At 32.8% G+C, this 12840-nt stretch overlaps 1 protein-coding gene across 2 annotated transcripts in view; it reads right to left on the bottom strand.

Annotated features, from left to right (window-relative positions):
• COL19A1 (collagen type XIX alpha 1 chain) overlaps window positions 1-12840 on the bottom strand; it is a 307907-nt gene that overhangs the window by 232344 nt on the left and 62723 nt on the right. For both annotated transcript variants that reach the window (XM_025444536.3, XM_025444537.3), the window contains exon 10: window positions 7455-7508. In XM_025444536.3, coding sequence (XP_025300321.1) covers window positions 7455-7508 — 54 coding nt within the window. The remainder of the gene's footprint in view (window positions 1-7454; window positions 7509-12840) is intronic.

Here is a 12840-nt window from a genome sequence, read left to right as displayed (position 1 = left end):
AACATGGTAACCTGAAATTTATGCTTTCAAGAGAATAAAGAGCATAGTTTCTCCAAGAGAAAATGGGAAGCAAATTCTGGAGCTGCACACACTTCTCTCTATTTGATTTCACTCTAGGAAGCAGCATCTATAAGCTTTGCTAGGTGGACAAGAGATTCTCCTGATCTCCTATTTCAATGAAGCATGTTTTTGCAGAAAGTACAGAAGACTTGCACTGAAGATCCACTGTCTTTTCCAATTCCCCATCAGTATGGTTCTAATAATCATCTTCAATTTCTTTTTTCTACTGCCCTGGGGCTAAGTCCACTTGAGTTCTGAATAACTCAACAAACACTTATCTAGAATCAATCAGGTGCCAAATGCTGGGTCAGGTGCTGGGGGTTAGAGGAACAAGATCTTGTTCTCCTGGAGCTCACAGTGGAGACAAAGACACAAACTATGTTGATAATGTAAATAAAGTACTATGTTGGCAGAGAGAAGAGGCTATTAATTTGTCTAGTGTCAAGGAAACTTTACAAAAAATACCTAATTTTTCTTGAGCTTTGAATTTAGTAATCTGTGAAAATGCAGTGATGGTAAGAGGGAAGAAGGGCACCATTTGTGTATGATCATGTTCTTGAATTTTCTACTCAGTACCTAACAGGTTCATTTAGTACCCTACACTGGCTATGTCTGACTCTCACTTGGATAGCTAAAAATCTCCTTTGGGCGGAGCCACTTTTAGAAAATTCTAGTATCTGAAATTGTAGATGTCCTTATCAAATACCAATTACATCTTTATATTTATTGTTGAGTATCTCAGCAATCTTCCCCAAGGATAAAATAATTAGTCACTAAACTAAGCAGAGAAACAGAGAATGTGTGATCTTTTTTATGGCAATATTTTAATATTTATGTACTAGATTCTCATAGTGCATTAAACCAAATAGGAACATTAGCAGAATAAGTTCTTGAAATATGGCTGTTTAGCAAATAAAAGTCAAGTGCCTGGGTGCCAGATCCACTGCATGTGTTGAGCCTGTCATCCATCTGTTGTGTTCTCTGCCAACTGCTCTACTTGGGGTGTGAGTGGAAGGCATTAGAAGGGAATAAGAAACCATTAAGAAATAAATTCAACTGCAGAGTGAGCAAGTTTTTCTTTTTTTCTGTCCTTCTGTTACCTCTATTCCTCTTATTTTTCTGCTTATTTTACTGCTGTATTGCATCAAAATAATGCCTACAAATGAGACAATTAAATGAGACTTACTCCATGTAATGGCATTAATTTTTCACTGATAATTCAAGTATCATTCTTGGAACTTCAGTAAGTGAAGCCAACAGTAGGTTGACAAAACTGCTTTCTTAAAAAAAAAGTTCAATTCTATGTCCAGATTTGCCTCTTTTTTCAATGCAGAATTTTCTGAAATATAGTAGTATACAGATGATTCTCTGTTTAAGAAGTATTTTCTTAAATATAAAGCTCATCCTTGTTTTGTAAACCTTGACAAGTTCATAGAAAAGATAGAGTCCATTGTTAGAATAAAGGAGCTGCCCTTGCTTTTATTCTTCTCAGTTAGTGTTTCGATTCCTACAATAAATTGTTGCATTCGAATAGGTATTTTAAATTTTTAAAAATTTGGGCAGACCTCTGCAATTAATACTAATTCTGAATTTCAGTGGAAAATGAGGTGAAACTTGATAATATAGATGGAAAGCCAAATGACTTAAAAATTCTCTAGTTTTTTCAATAAACGCCTATAAGTTTCTGAGTCTCGAAGGTATTACTGCTACATCTGGATCAGGGCTGTCTCTGAGTTCATTTTAATTCACAACAGCCACCGGCCTTGTCTGCACTTTCAGAAACTCTAACAGCATCTGCCTTTATTTCCTGAAGCTGCAGTCGTCTCGTAAAACATCTTTTTAAGGGGAAAATCGAGATTCAGAGATCACCGTCATTTCATTTTCCAACTGAAAAAAAAAAATACAAAGGCGGACAGGGAACAATGGATATGCCCAGTTGAGTCTTACCCTGCTGCAGAGATTGGGGGCTTCAGAGCATATGGTGAAAAGGCTGTCACACAAAGCGCCTCGGCATGAGGATAGATAGCCTGGCTGGTTTTAAGTCCGGCAACTTGGCAACTCTCTCATCATGTTATCAGATATACTTCTCAGTGCTTTAATGCATGTGGCTTTTTGCCTCTAGAAGTTCAATATTTTTTTTTAAATAAACTCATGGTATTAAGTTAAGCACTTTTGTTTTTGACCAAATATACAATAAATGTGTGTGTGTATATATATATATATATATATATATATATATATATATATACACTTTTGACCAAAAGAATATACTTTATATATATACTTATAATAGATATATAAGTATACTTACATTAGTTATACATATAATTATATATCAAAAGCATATTGCATAGAGAACATAAAGAGAACTTTCTAGGTTAGATGCTGAGGTAAGGTAACCTGGAGAGTGTGGACATGATTGGTCTGCCAGGAGGTGGGTGTGCAGGGCAGATAAGGACCTCCAGATAGACCAGGTATGAGAATTTTGAAAGTTGATTTCAAACACACTTTTGAATTTGGAAATCGAACAAAATCATGTTGCTTTCATAATATTTTGAAAGATAAAGTGAAACAAAATACTTTCATTCAGTGAAAAACTCATATGATGAAGATTTTTAATTGGTAGACACAATTTTATGAGGGTAGGAGAGTCAGAATCTCTACGGTTGGGTAGACTTTAAAGAGGGCGGGGGGCGGGGCATGGATTTAATGACAAGGAACACAGTTCCTCCTGCAGCAGAATTGAGAAAACCCTCTGTATAGTTCCTTCTCTAGGTAGTAGGCAAATTTAAGATATAATTCAGAACTGTTTGTGCAAAAGAAATCTGGATACTTGAGGAGCTACATCCAGATGAAGTAATAAGGTAAATGTGCAAAAGCTATGAACTCATATATGTAAGATTCAAGTTCTGGCCCCACCATCTGTTAGCTATGAAACACTGGGGAAGTTTTTATTCTATCTTAGTTTCTTAATCTGTGAAACACCAATGATAATAAATCTTATATCAGAGATACTGTGAGAAATAAATAATATAAAGAAGTCTCTTGACAGTGTTGAACACATAATAATAATTGAGTAAATGGCTGCTATTATTAATATTGTAAGAATTTATGCTCATACATATTTCAGCTAAATAGAAAATTAGTTGTTTTGTTAATATGCAAACATTAATTTGTTTTTAGAGGTCAAAATTATCTAAGATATGTGTGACTTTTAACATTTTCCACTAAATATATTTTGAATAAATAATATAAATTCCTTCAAATAAGTTCTAATTTAGTTCCATAGCAAGCCTAAATTTAGAATAATAGAATCATAAAACTGTTTTCTCTTAAAATTATATCTATTTACCAAATACAATCGTCCCACCCTTATCTGCAGGCTTTATCTTTCAAGACCTAAAACCACAGATATTACTAAACCCTATATATATATTGTGTTTTTTCCTATACATATATATCTATGATAAAGTTTAATTTATGAATTAGGCTCATCAAGACATTAACTATATTGTTAATATGGCTATTAACAATATATATTAACAATATAGTTAATATAATTGTTATAACAATTATAACAATAGACTTAATAAAAGTTATGTGAATATAGTTTCTCTTTCTCTCAAAATATCTTACAGTACTATATTCACACTTCTTGTGATGGATGATGTGAGATGATAAAATGCCTACATAATGAGATGAAGTGAGTTGAATGACGTAGGTATTGTGACATAGCGTTAGGATACTCCTGACCTTCTGACCATATGTCAGATGGAGGACCATCTGCTTCCAGATTGCAGTTGGCTGCTGATAAGCAGATACTACTGTATTTATAGATCAGGCACGAAGCTATCATTTTTTATGAATAATCTCATTTAATCCTTAAAACTACAAGTAGATACAATATAATGCCCATTTTAAAAATGAGACAATTTAGGAAAAAACCCAAGAGACATGCCTTGAAATTACAAATTGATGATTTGAGTTGAGTTTCAAACACAGGCAATCAAACACTGTAGTTAATATCTGATTGTTACAAGAGTGATGCCTATCTTTTACTACATACTTACTCTGTGAGAAAATTATTTTCGTGGAAGTTTTCTTAGTAAAATAAACATTTTAGGGACAAACTGTAGGTAATTAAGCAGACAGAAAATTGGTTGTAGCAATTAGGCTCCATATTTATTGAACTTTTATTATCACAGTTTTAGGATTAATATGACTAGAAAATAATTATTCCTGTTTTTTAAAAATATCCTCACTTCTCAAAAAAAATCTGGTATATGACATACATAAATGAAGTAGGGAATGAGGTAATTTTTTGTTTGAAATATACAAGTAATGAATACAAGCATGCTTTGAGTTTTATGTTTGGAGGTAACGTGGTGGGCAGGATTTGTCCAAATCCTCACCTCCTTTTCCCTCACATACTATGAGGATGTTGTGAGCACATGGGTGCATATGTGTATGTGCATGCATGTATGTATGTGTGCATGTACATGTGTGATCTTACACATTAAGTGATTTACTTCTCATGGAAATTAGACTATCCAGCTTACTCATCTTGGCTGACAGTGGTTTCTGTCCAGTCAAGCTTATCAGAAGTCACCAGTGACTAATAACTAATAACAATTGCTACACTTGCTATATAAGATAGATTTTCTTACATGAACTCAGAACAGAATATTTACCAAGTCTCTTAGGCAAAATCCTAGCTGTGCTGAGTAAATGTAAAGGGTATGGTTATTGGTTGCAGTGTGTTAGCAGTATAGCTGTATGTACATATAAGGTTAAATTGCCTAGTACAAGTTTTATAAGGTGACAAGTATCAGAATTACAAAAGAAGACAGTTTGATGCTCTAGTTCTTTATCCTCCATGACTTCACATATCCCATCAATTGATTTCATAATATAGTGTTGTTTAGTGTCCTATTTTTCTCCTGAGCCATAGAAGAAAGGAATACTTTGTTCAGGGCCTTGACTTAAAAAATTTACTGCTATCACCTAGTCAAACTTCAAAGTGTAGGTTTATCTAAGAATGATAGGATTTATATGCAAATCACTTAATTTTTTATGGTATCACACTGGATGTAAGTATAAAGTATAGTTAATATACAAATTCTACTCTACACTGCTTGGAATATGCTTCACTCGATTAATATAAATCAGCTTTCTAGTTTAAATATTAAACCTTAAAAAATTATGAAAGCTTCACTTTGGGAATACTATAGCTGAGATATATATGTTCGATGGCACTTTGCGTATGTTCTTGTTGCAAGGGAGACAATTCATCTTTTTTAATTTTATCTTGTAACAGAGCCCCTAACATTTCTAAGAAAAAGAACCCCAAAGAATTACAAGTGCTGAGAAGAAGAATCAAAGTCTATAGATACTGGAAGGGTAGTAGCCACTAAGGAGGATCTGTGAAGATGCATGAAACCTGGATCTGAGAGCTAAGTGTACCCTGATACCATATTCAGCACCACTGGAAGCTGCACAAATTCTCTAATTGTCCTGCTTTCCCATAATTTATTGTGTAAAATTATATGAATCTTACTTTACATCCCATAGTAAACAAGTCCAATTATCTATAATCTATTTTATAGTCCAAGTACTCCAGTGATTCTGTTTTTGGCTTTAAAAAAGTTCCCATATTCAAAGTAATTCCAAAAATCCCAGTGATCCGAAATCCAAGCAATCAGATTACTATAATGTATTTTAGGAAGAGGTTGGTGGAATAAGTGTATGAAGCAAATTTGGAATAGGGCAATCTGCTTAGGAGTTAGATGACTGAGTAGTATGCTGTAGGGCGAAAAGCATTTTGAAAGAATTAGACCTTTGAACAAGTGTTTGAAGGAAATTTTACTTATGATGAAGAGTCTGCAATTGATGTCATCAGCTAGCTTAATTAAGCAAGAGGATAGCAGCCCAAATAAACATTAACTTGCAGCAAGGAATTATCATTCAACATAGATTTTACTGATTCTAACATTTACACTACTACGGGAGTAAGGAATTTGCATATCGGGATAAATAATCACTAAAAGAAAAAAAGTAGCATCAATGAAGTAGTCAGAAATCAGACACATTTTAGAAGGACTCAAAAAATATCTGTCCAATTATTTCTGAACCTCCTACCACTTCTGCTTCAGTTATTCTTGTGACAACTGTAGATTAATAACCACAGGATCAAGGCCTTCTGGATAATGAGGCACAATGGACTCACTTGATAATTAGTGAGCTAAAACAGCTACAGAAACCTATACTAAATTTATTTTAGTGAAGAAGGGCATTTTCTTAGCATCAACATGTGAAACCTTAATAATTCAGCAGTTTAAGTTATATTTATGTATGGATACACACACATTTATGTATCATGAAAAATAGGACAAGCTTAATTGCAATTTATATTTACAAATATAACAATTCTTAAGGTTTCTATAAAAACTGAACTTAAATATATGGAATAGATAAGTCACAAGAATAAGACACAGCATAGGGAATATAGTCAGTGATATTATAATAGTGATGTGTGATGACAGGAGCTACATTTGTGGTGAGCGCAGCACAATGTATAGAGAAGCTGAATCACTATGTTGTACACTTGACATTAATGTAACATTGCATGTCAACTATACTCAAATAAAAAAATTTATGAAACAAAACAAAACTGAACTTAAATATAATGGTGAACTGCAACACTAACCTCTTGTGAGTAATTTCATCAAGTAGAATTATCTTCACAGTATTAGAAAAGACAACATGCATTAAGGAGAGCACATGATGAGACGAGCACTGGGTGTTATACTATATGTTGGCAAATTTAATTTAAATAAAATAAATTAAAAAAATATAAACAACATGAAAATCAACCATTTTATGAGATAAATACCATATTTTTAGCGTTTAATTGATAGACTGAATATATTTCTCATTTTTTATTGATAATATTTCATGTGGTACTGTATTTTTAAATGTCAATTTATGTCTATAGTGAAATATGTATTAAAAGATATTATAGTGTATATTTAAAAATGAAACTAAGAAGCCTTGGGGATCTCAGAATAATGGGCAATGTTCTAGAGCAGGGGACAGCAAGTTTTTTCTGCAAAGGACCAGATAAAAAGTAAATATTTTAGACTTTTCAGGTCATATGATTTTTGCCACAATTGCCTCACACTGTCATGTTGCACGAAAGCAGATAGGAAAACAAATTTGTGTGGTTGTGCTTCAGCACAATGTTATTTACAAAATGATACAGTTGGCATTTTTGGCAGCCCTACAGCAGGTTCATAGTTTGCTGACCCCTGAACTATCAGACTTCTTCTGTCTTTCTATCTGGTACAACCTTTTAAAACACCCAGAAAGTTTAATCAAATAACAAATCCACATACCTTTTCCCCAGGAATTCCAGGAGCACCAAATTCACCTTTAATACCACCTGAACCCTAAAATATAGAAATGTTCATTAGGAGGGTTTTTTCAAAGGTGTATTAATTGCTAGGGTCAAAAAAATCTACCATTTCACAGATATGTTCTTCTGCTTGCACCAAAATTTGTTCTCTGAGTCCCTTCCTCATATTGTCTACAAGTCATTAAACAATACTTTTGATCATGTTATCAAAAAGGTAATAAGTAATGAATATCAAAGTGCTAATCAAAACTAAAACAAACTAAAACTAGGCTTTCTCCACACAGATATATGTAATTCAGCTTTGCCATTTCTTTTATATTTATCAAAGGTAAGGAATGATTCTGTTGCTTTTATCTTACCTAATATCTGATGTTTTCAATTCATATAAGTCATGAAATTTTATACTCTAAGGGACTCATATTTGTTTCATTAATGTGCCTGATCTTTCTTTTTATCCTCTAGGGAAATCCCACAGCGGGGGCAATCCAATTGTTAACTTCCCTGCTTTTCCATCTAAACTGGAAAAAATATTCTCAATGAAACTGATATGTCATTACCTATATCTGCTTAATGGCTCTACCACAAATTCTGTCTAATAAATTTATCCTTGAAAGGGTGGAAAATAAGATAAACTTTTTGAATGAGTTTCTCTATCACTATTGTGTGGCAGAGACTAAGAAATATATCAGAATTTTATGAATATATCATGCTATTATTACAGTGATATTACATATTCATTTCAGATTTAAGGTACACAACTAAATTTCAACTTTAAATTCCTACTGATTAGATGAGATTACATCAGGTTGGGTAAAATTGATATAAAAATAAAATTGATACAAAACAAAATATATAAGATATATTCAATAATAGATTTATACTGACATAGAAAGTCAAAAGTCAATATTAAATCCTACCTCTGAGAGCTTACAACTAAGAGAATATATTCCATCTTTCAAAAAAATTGTGAACATGTATTGATTCAATTACTTTTTATTGGTATGGTGTGCCTATAGAATGAGCATATGAGTAATGTCAGATTGAAAAGAAAATAAAGGGAAACTCATGAGTAATCCCTCAGTTAATGCATTAGACTATTCAAAATGGAAACATCCACATACTGAGATCAGAAGGAGGGAGTAATGGAAATGAATCTATACCAAAGTTTCTGACTATAGAGTGAAGTAAGTTAACTTATTCCATTTAAAATTATTTTAGTTTTCTCTCGAAGTATGTCAGCAAAGCAATCATTTCATAAAGTCTATATGTTTTTGGAAATTAACTGGATATTGAAAGATAATAATTTAAAATAAACTGGAAAATTATTCCCCAAATAGAGCTAAGATCATACTCCCCCTTAGGTTCAGGGACATTGAAAATGAGCTGCTATTTTATAAAACTCTGATGGAATTTCAACTTTGAAGTGGGTAAAAGTATTAGCCACGGTCTTAAAGAACTGAGAAAGTAAAGTGGTTGCTAAGTAATTAGGTTGCTAACTACATATGCTAAAAAGGGGATTGGTGGTGGTGGTTTAAAAGATGTAGAAAATTACAATAATCAAATCTGAATGAAGGAAAAGTGTTCATTATTATTTCAAATAATGTCATCTAGAGTTTACTCTTGGACAAATGAGATAATTTGATTAGGTGCTCTAATATAGAATATCGATCACATCTAGGGGTTCAAATCCATGCAGTGGTTGAATTTCAAACCATCTTACTCTATGAAGAGGGTCATACTTTTTATGAAAAGAAAAAAGGCAATAAATCAGATTAATAAAGCATTAATTAAGCCCAAACTTGTTTTTTTCAACTATTTCTGATTCTTCATTGCTAATTAGCAATGTGAAGCTAAAACTGATCAGATCACTAACTTTTGTTTTTTTTTTAAAGTATAGTAGAACAATAGTTAATAACAGTCCTTTATGATTTAGCATATCTAGCTCTTTCTTTGCAAATTGACTCTTTGTCCTGCTTGACAAAGTTCCCCGGGCAATTAGGACATCAAATTTATAGGTTCTAGAAACAGCTGAGTTGATGATTTAGACTTTCTTTCAGGTGTGGTGTTGATTCATTCATTCAACACCTATTATGTGCTGTTCTACATATACTGCTCACAAAATTCCTATTCTAGTGGGGGAAATAAATAGATATATAATACTAACAAGTCAGGTGACACTAAAAATGCTATGAAAGAAGACAGAAGTGGAATGAAGGAATGTTTTTTACATAAAGGCATCAGAATAGGTTTTTCTATTTTAAAGTGATATTTGAGTAAGAACCTAAATGGTGTGAAGGAGAAAGCCAAGGGGCTATCTAAGGAAATCCCAGGTATGTATAACCTGGTGTAAAGAGCATAGAGCAAGAGTAAACAAGGGAAGAGGATATGACACGATATAGGGAGTGGAGAGTGGGATAGGGAGAGCTCTACACATTATGTGAAGCCTTGGAGCCACGGAGAGAGCTTCAGTGTTTATCTTGAAGGAGATAGGAAGTCATGGGTGGGTTTTGACTCAGGTGGGAAAGGATTTACTTACATAATTGTTCATTGTCAAATAATGTTGGGAACAGAAGACAGATTTGAAAGAAATACTTAAATCATTAAGTGACCTTTTCAAGAAAGTAACTATCAATACGTTGTTAATATTTACTGCAAGTAGCATAGAATAACAATTCAAGATTTTTATATAATAAATATTTAATCAATTGCAAATTCTAAGGGATTATTTTACAAAAGAAGATTAATTTGTTTTTGGTTAAGTCACATAAGAAACTAAACTCAAACTAAAAGAATTATTTCCACCTCTCCCTCAATATATGAACAATTATACTACGGATAGGAAAGCAGAAGAAACATATTTTTTCAGTACCTCTTATGTGTCAATTTCTGGCACTATGTAACATACATTTTATTGTATTCTTTCTTCATAATAAACCATTGACTAGGTATTGTTAAGAATAACTTTCAAAGCAAATAAGAGGTGGATGGGATTCAATCTCAAGTGGTTCAGGCTCCAAAGAGGTAAGCTTTCTAATATACTGTCCTACATATACTGTCCTAAATATCCTTTCTCATTCTTAAGACCAAAGGGAAAACCTTGAGAACATGTGGTTCCCTTAGTAACACTGCACTTCTGATCATTTCACAAAATTAACTATTCAATATGCCTTAGAGCAAAATGACTTTCAATCTTCAAGCTATGGAGGCATTATTTTGTGCACCTACTCTAATAATGAAAATTATATAGCAGACTTAAACAGAGAGGAAAGTTATCTTTATTTATTGCACATTAAAGTTGCAGGATCACACAGTACAATAAGAACAGGAACAGACTCATCATTGACTCCTTAAAATGAAACAATACATCTATGTTTATTACAAGTGCCAGAAAGCTGAACATATTCATAGCCACAGTCATCTAAAGTCATAATTATACAGCAAGTGCTATGGTAGTTTAATCAAATGCTGGTGCTTGTATTGAAAAAAATAAAGGAAGTATAATACCAATTAATTATTTGTCTTATTTTGTAGATCATCAATTTATTTTATCCCAGCTGTTTGTACCTTGCCACTAAAATCATTTGCAATTATGAATTTTGTGTAGTCTGGAAATTAAAACCAATGTTAATATTTTTTAAAACATATCTTAAATGGGAAGCTATATAACACACTTTAATCCTAAGATACATTTTTGTATATTTTATAGATTTGGAATACAAAATTTTGCTAATAATTTTCATGTTTACTAATTCCTTCCTAATCCTTTTCTACTGGTTTTCTTTCCTACGGAGGGAGGGAAAGTTCATTGAACAAATCATTACTAGATTGTAAACTCAGTGAGAGTAAGCTTGTGTTTTCTCACTACTGCCATAGCTCCAGAACTTAGCACACTTTTTGTTATAATAATAGGAACTCCATAAATAGTTGCTGATGAATTAATGAATTAATTAAAGGAGACATTTACTGTATAACTAAAGAGTATGGAGGAAAGAATGAGTCTTTAAAAGACATATGATCTAACAAGAGAGTTTTAATACTTAATCTTTTTTAAAAAAAAACATCATTTAGGGATCCCTGGGTGGTTCAGTGGTTTAGCGCCTGCCTTTGGCCCAGGGCGTGATCCTGGAGACCCGGGATCAAGTCCCATGTCCGTCTCCCTGCATGGAGCCTGCTTCTCCCTCTGCCTGTGTCTCTGCCTCTCTCTCTCTGTGTCTCTCATGAATAAATAAATAAAATATTTTAAAAAAACACACACCATTTAAAGGTGATATAATGATTTTCCTTAATATGTACTTAATGTTTTTTAAAAGTGGCAGGGATATTTTTAAAGTATTTTACTCCTTCCGAAGCTGACATATGAAATTTCTTCCTATGCCAATAATCTTAAATTGATAGAATTGGTAAGTCAAAGAATGGAAAAGTCAAGTTAAATCACCAAGAAGTAAGACAGATATGCATTTTCAAAGTACTTTGTGTCAACCTTACAACGTGAGAAGAACTGATAGATGATATGCCCTCCTTTACAGATGAGGGAAATGAAGCATGAAGAAACTGGGTGGCTTAGCCAAACTCACATTGCTAACCTGAGAAGAGTTGAGATTAATCCAGATCTTTCTACTCTATGAGTCCTCTTAATTATGTTATCATGGGCACACAATTCTACCCATTCACAGTTCTCTCAGCTGCAAAATGAGTATAAAAATATAGGGTTGAAATTCTTTATGAAGTTATAAGGAAAAATATTTCAAGTGGAAGTGTCATTATCAAAAACACAAATAATTCTGAAGAGCTTTTAAAATATAGAGCAACCTTCAAAATGCAAACTGGATTTGACATGTCTAGGTTTAGATCCCAACTTGACTAGTCACCACGTGGCCTTGGGCAATAATTTAACCTCCCTAAACTTCAGTTTTGCTTTCTCTAAAACAGTAATACCAATACTAAATATGAAGAGTTTTAAGAATCAAAAAGATAACACATCTAAATCACTCTTCCCAGTGTTGGGCACATGGTAAGTACTCAATAAATACTAACTATTGTTATAATGATTTATTTAGTTGGTTTGATTGAAGTAGTCCTTAGAACTAGTTTAATCATTTTAAATTTTTATATAACAGCATTAAGCAAAATCAACCCAAGTAATTTGATTTAAAGGGCAAAAATAAATGTTCCATCCTACATCTAAATTCCCTCAAAGATCTGCTAAGGTGCCTAAAGTTCCCATGCAAGCTACAATGAGTAGCTTGACTTCTTTTGGAAGTCAAATGTCTATGAAGTTGCTGTGCAACTTTGAAGGATCAATCATTGCTCCTACCCTTTATAATAAGGAGCCCACTTAGACTATGCTGCTAATTTAGAACCATAGA

Source organism: Canis lupus, chromosome 12 (genome assembly GCF_003254725.2).
Source record: "Canis lupus dingo isolate Sandy chromosome 12, ASM325472v2, whole genome shotgun sequence".
In the NCBI taxonomy this organism is placed as follows: Eukaryota; Metazoa; Chordata; class Mammalia; order Carnivora; family Canidae; genus Canis; species Canis lupus.
The sequence above is the reverse complement of the archived record's forward strand: the minus strand, read 5'-3'. Positions and strand labels throughout refer to the sequence as shown.